We start from the raw sequence: 6,618 nt of genomic DNA on the forward strand, positions 1-6,618 counted from the left end.
CAGGAGGGCCCAGAGCCCAGGTCCAGGTATTTGGAGACTGGATGGTCAGGAGGGCCAGAGCCCAGGTCCAGGTATTTGGAGACTGGATGGTCAGGAGGGCCCAGAGCCCAGGTCCAGTTATTTGGAGACTGGATGGTCAGGAGGGCCAGAGCCCAGGTCCAGGTATTTGGAGACTGGATGGTCAGGAGGGCCCAGAGCCCAGGTCCAGAAATTTAAACACCGTCCAGACATTTTCCTGTCCTGGAAGTCAGCATTTAGTCTCAGTCTAGTCCAGGAGGGTAAGGTTAAGATGTCTGGATGGCTCAGGTATTTAGAGACGGTCTTAGCGTTGTCCAGGTACCAGGACGGGACCCTGCTCAGCGCTTCTGGAGAACAGAAGGAGGTATGAGATGCACTATTACATGACAACACACTGGCCATATTAACTGAAAAGAAGACTGGTCTTCAGAAAGGCCTTGTGCTGATATATGAACATTAAACGTCGATGCTGGTTTTTAAATCACCACTCTGAACATGTCTCAGGTATTATTATTATTATAACTTTGACTGACATCACTATTCCTCACAACACCAACATTAGTCTCCTCCACGGTTGGGGGTAGATTCGAATGGAAGTCACCCAATTCAGGAAGTGATTTGAAGTTTTTTTTAAATACAATATTTTGAAATAAATAGCTTCTCCTTTTCAGTTTGGAATTTCAGTTTGCTTCCTGAATTGACTGACTAATGGGTCCGTTCCGTGTCATCTCAGTGAGCCACGACACCATCTCAGTGAGCCACGACACCATCTCAGTGAGCCACGACACCATCTCAGTGAGCCACGACACCATCTCAGTGAGCCACGACACCTTGTCAGTGAGCCAAGACACCATCTCAGTGAGCCAAGACACCATCTCAGTGAGCCACGACACTGTCTCAGTGAGCCAAGACACCATCTCAGTGAGCCACGACACCATCTCAGTGAGCCACGACACCATCTCAGTGAGCCAAGACACCATCTCAGTGAGCCAAGACACCATCTCAGTGAGTCAAGACACCATCTCAGTGAGTCAAGACACCATCTCAGTGAGCCAAGACACCATCTCAGTGAGCCACGACACCATCTCAGTGAGCCAAGACACCATCTCAGTGAGCCACGACACCGTCTCAGTGAGCCACGACACCGTCTCAGTGAGCCACGACACCGTCTCAGTGAGCCACGACACTGTCTCAGTAAGCCAAGACACCATCTCAGTGAGCCAAGACACCATCTCAGTGAGCCAAGACACCATCTCAGTGAGCCAAGACACCGTCTCAGTGAGCCACGACACCGTCTCAGTAAGCCACGACACTGTCTCAGTGAGCCACGACACCATCTCAGTGAGCCACGACACCATCTCAGTGAGCCACGACACCGTCTCAGTGAGCCACGACACTGTCTCAGTGAGCCACGACACCGTCTCAGTAAGCCAAGACACCATCTCAGTGAGCCACGACACCGTCTCAGTGAGCCAAGACTCCGTCTCAGTAAGCCAAGACACCGTCTCAGTGAGCCACGACACTGTCTCAGTGAGCCACGACACTGTGTCAGTGAGTCACGACACCAACTCAGTGAGCCACGACACCATCTCAGTGAGCCACGACACCATCTCAGTAAGCCAAGACACCATCTCAGTGAGCCACGACACTGTCTCAGTGAGTCACGACACCAACTCAGTGAGCCACGACACCATCTCAGTAAGCCAAGACACCATCTCAGTGAGCCACGACACTGTCTCAGTGAGTCACGACACCATCTCAGTAAGCCAAGACACCATCTCAGTGAGCCACGACACTGTGTCAGTGAGTCACGACACCAACTCAGTGAGCCACGACACCGTCTCAGTGAGCCACGACACCGTCTCAGTGAGCCACGACCCCACAGTGAGCCACGACACCACAGTGAGCCATGACACCACAGTGAGCCACGACACCACAGTGAGCCAAGACACCGTCTCAGTGAGCCACGACACCGTCTCAGTGAGCCACGACACCGTCTCAGTGAGCCACGACACCGTATCAGTGAGTCACGACACCGTCTCAGTGAGTCACGACACCGTCTCAGTGAGCCACGACACCGTCTCAGTGAGCCACGACACCACAGTGAGCCACGACACCACAGTGAGCCACGACACCGTCTCAGTGAGCCACGACACCGTCTCAGTGAGCCACGACACCATCTCAGTGAGTCACAACACCATCTCAGTGAGTCACGACACCATCTCAGTGAGTCACAACGCCATCTCAGTGAGTCACGACACCATCTCAGTGAGCCACGACACCATCTCAGTGAGTCACAACACCATCTCAGTGAGTCACGACACCATCTCAGTGAGTCACGACACCATCTCAGTGAGTCACGACACCATCTCAGTGAGTCACGACACCATCTCAGTGAGTCACAACACCATCTCAGTGAGCCAAGACACCATCTCAGTGAGCCAAGACACCATCTCAGTGAGCCACGACACTGTCTCAGTGAGCCAAGACACCATCTCAGTGAGTCACAACACCATCTCAGTGAGCTACGACACCATCTCAGTGAGTCACAACACCATCTCAGTGAGTCACAACACCATCTCAGTGAGTCACAACACCATCTCAGTGAGCCACGACACCACAGTGAGCCATGACACCACAGTGAGTCACAACTCCATCTCAGTGAGCTACGACACCATCTCAGTGAGCCACGACACCACAGTGAGCCACGACACCACAGTGAGTCACAACACCATCTCAGTGAGCTACGACACCATCTCAGTGAGCCACGACACCATCTCAGTGAGCCACGACACCGTCTCAGTGAGTCACAACACCATCTCAGTGAACCACGACACCGTCTCAGTGAGTCACAAGACCGTCTCAGATTGTGCAGAAATCGTTTCTGTAGTTAGAGGCACCATACTCCCAAGTACTTGTATGAGGTGACTACCTCAAGCTCTAAACCCTCAGAGGTGGTAATCACACCTGTGGTGGAGGGTTCGGGTTCATGTTTTTTGACCTGCTGGGAGATCTGTCGACGTGCCCTTGAGCAGGACATTGACCCTGGAGGCTTCTGTGTGTCGCTCTGAATGGGAATCTGTTGGATGACTGGTGTGGTGTAGTTGGATGACTGGTGTGGTGTAGTTGTTGGATGACTGGTGTGGTGTAGTTGGATGACTGGTGTGGTGTAGTTGGATGACTGGTGTGGTGTTGTTGGATGACTGGTGTGGTGTAGTTGGATGACTGGTGTGGTGTAGTTGGATGACTGGTGTGGTGTAGTTGGATGACTGGTGTGGTGTAGTTGGATGACTGGTGTGGTGTAGTTGTTGGATGACTGGTATGGTGTAGTTGTTGGATGACTGGTATAATGTAGTTGTTGAGAGGCTGCACTGCAAGTACATTGTATGTTTCAGATATTCAATAAAAAAAAAAAAAAAAACACCTGTAGGAGGAGGGGCATTCTTCTTACCAAACCACATGACCTTTGTTTTGGAGGTGTTCAGAACAAGGTTAAGGGTAGAGAAAGGTTGTTGGACACTAAGAAAGCTTTTTTTGCAGAGCATTTAACACAAAATCCTGTGAGGGGCCAGCCGGGGTATAAGACTGTATCATCTGTATGCATATAAATGGATGAGAGAGCTTCCTACTGCCTGAGCTATGTTGTTGATATAAATTGAGAAGTATGGGGCCAAGGATTGAGCCTTGGGGTACTCCCTTGGTGAAAGGGCAGTGGCTGAGACAGCATATTTTCTGACATTATATACCGCACTCTAAGAGAGTTAGTTAGCAAACCAGGCCAAAGACCCCTCAGAGACACCAATACTCCTTAGCCGGCCCACAAGAATAGAATGGTCTACCGTATCAAAAGCTTTGGCCAAGTCAATAAAAATAGCAGCACAGCATTGCTTAGAATCAAGGGTGATGGTGACGTCACTGAGGACCTTTAAGGTTGCAGTGACACATTCATAACCTGCATGGAAACTAGATTGCATACCAGAGAGAATACTGTAGACATCAAGAAAGCCAGTAAGTTGATTATTGACAAGTTTTTCCAACACTTTTGATAAACAGGACAAAATAGAAATAGGCCTTTAACAGTTAGGATCAGCTTTTTATTATTTACATTCCACCTTTATTTAACCAGGTAGACCAGTTGAGAACACCTTTATTTAACCAGGTAGGCCAGTTGAGAACACCTTTATTTAACCAGGTAGACCAGTTGAGAACACCTTTATTTCACCAGGTAGGCCAGTTGAGAACACCTTTATTTAACCAGGTAGACCAGTTGAGAACACCTTTATTTAACCAGGTAGGCCAGTTGAGAACACCTTTATTTAACCAGGTAGGCCAGTTGAGAACACCTTTATTTAACCAGGTAGGCCAGTTGAGAACACCTTTATTTAACCAGGTAGGCCAGTTGAGAACACCTTTATTTAACCAGGTAGGCCAGTTGAGAACACCTTTATTTAACCAGGTAGGCCAGTTGAGAACACCTTTATTTAACCAGGTAGACCAGTTGAGAACACCTTTATTTAACCAGGTAGACCAGTTGAGAACACCTTTATTTAACCAGGTAGGCCAGTTGAGAACAAGTTCTCATTTACAACCTGCGACCTGGCCAAGATAAAGCAAAGCAGTGCGACAAAAACAACAACACAGAGTAACACATAAACAAACGTACAGTCAAATAACACAATAGAAAAGTCTATATACGGTGTGTGTAAATGAGGTAAGATTAGGGAGGCAAGGCAATAAATAGTCCATAGTGGCGAAAGAATTACAGCTTGATCTCCCCCTTTAAATAAAGGATGAACTGTGGCTGCCTTCCAAGCAGTAGGAACCTCCAGTAAAGTGTCTGTGTGTAGCTGGTGAGATGAGTCAGGACAGCAGATATGAGTAATGAAAAGCAATTTTACTCAATAATATAACAATACACGTCGTAAAAATACAAGGCCACAAATACGGACTGCAATACAATAAACAAATTACTCACAAACAAACATGGGGGAACAGAGGGTTAAATAATGAACAAGTAATTGGGGGATTGAAACCAGGTGTGTAAGACAAAGACAAAACAAATGGAAAATGAAAAGTGGATCGGAGATGGATTGAAGGCCGGTGACGTCGACCGCCGAACGCCGCCCGAACAAGGAGAGGGACCGACTTCGGCAGAAGTCGTGACACCTCCCTAGAGAGGAGAGACAGGCTTGGCAATGATAGGGGCAGCAACCTTAAATAACAAAGGGTCTAAGCCATCTGAACCAGATGTTTTTTGGGGGGGTCAAGTTTAAGGAGCTCCTTTAGCACCTCGGACTCAGTGACTGCCTGCAGGGAGAAACTTTGTAGCGGGGCAGGGGGAAAAGAGGGAGAAGCATCGGGGATAGTTGCATTAGAAGGGATTAGAAGATGAGGAAGTGTTGGACGGGCAAGGAGACATGGCTGAGTCAAATAGGAATCCTGACTGAAGGAAGTGGTGATTAAAGAGCTCAGCCATGCGCTTCTTGTCAGTAACAACCACATCATCAACATTAAGGGACATGCGCTTCTTGTCAGTAACAACCACATCATCAACATTAAGGGACATGCGCTTCTTGTCAGTAACAACCACATCATCAACATTAAGGGACATGCGCTTCTTGTCAGTAACAACCACATCATCAACATTAAGGGACATGCGCTTCTTGTCAGTAACAACCACATCATCAACATTAAGGGACATGCGCTTCTTGTCAGTAACAACCACATCATCAACATTAAGGGACATGCGCTTCTTGTCAGTAACAACCACATCATCAACATTAAGGGACATGTGCTTCTTGTCAGTAACAACCACATCATCAACATTAAGGGACATGCGCTTCTTGTCAGTAACAACCACATCATCATCATTAAGGGACATGTGGTCCTTGTCAGTAATAACCACATCATCAACATTAAGGGACATGGGCAGCTGTGAGGAGGAGGGTTTATTCTCCAGGTCTTTAACTGTTTTCCAGAACTTCTTGAGATGAGACCCACAGAGAGAGAATGTAACTAACTTTGGCCTTCCGGATAGCCTGAGTGAACTTATTTCTCATTTGCCTAAACGAGAACCAGTCAGCCTGAGTATATACAGTGGGGCAAAAAAGTATTTAGTCAGCCATCATTTGTGCAAGTTCTCCCACTTAAAAAGGTGAGAGAGGCCTGTAATTTTCATCATAGGTACACTTCAACTATGACAGACAAAATGAGAAACAAAATCCAGAAATTCACATTGTAGGATTTTTAAAGAATTTATTTGCAAATTATGGTGGAAAATAAGTTATCATTTAATTGGGCCCATTTATTACATTTACATTTAAGTCATTTAGCAGACGCTCTTATCCAGAGCGACTTACAAATTGGTGCATTCACCTTATGACATCCAGTAAAGGCAGACATTGAATATCCCTTTGAACATGGTGAAGTTATTAAGGACATTCTGAATGGTGTATCAATACACCCAGTCACTACAAAGATACAGGCATCCTTCCTAACTCAGTTGCCGGTGAGGAAGGAAACCGCTCGTGGATTTCACCATGAGGCTGATTGTGACTTAAACAAAGCTAGAGTTTAATGGCTGTGATAAGAGACAACTTA

The 6,618-nt window shown here is 47.2% G+C and overlaps 1 protein-coding gene across 1 annotated transcript; it reads left to right on the forward strand.

Moving 5' to 3' along the window:
* The first annotated feature begins 726 nt into the window (after positions 1 to 726).
* Positions 727 to 3,089, forward strand: LOC123996447 (putative cell agglutination protein pfl3). Its single transcript, XM_046299815.1, has 2 exons — positions 727 to 2,929; positions 2,971 to 3,089. The coding sequence occupies exons 1-2, from the start codon at positions 727 to 729 to the stop codon at positions 3,087 to 3,089; spliced, it is 2,322 nt and encodes a 773-aa protein (XP_046155771.1).
* Positions 3,090 to 6,618: the final 3,529 nt, after the last annotated feature.

The sequence above is a fragment of the Oncorhynchus gorbuscha genome, linkage group LG15, assembly GCF_021184085.1.
Source record: "Oncorhynchus gorbuscha isolate QuinsamMale2020 ecotype Even-year linkage group LG15, OgorEven_v1.0, whole genome shotgun sequence".
NCBI classification, from domain to species: domain Eukaryota; kingdom Metazoa; phylum Chordata; class Actinopteri; order Salmoniformes; family Salmonidae; genus Oncorhynchus; species Oncorhynchus gorbuscha.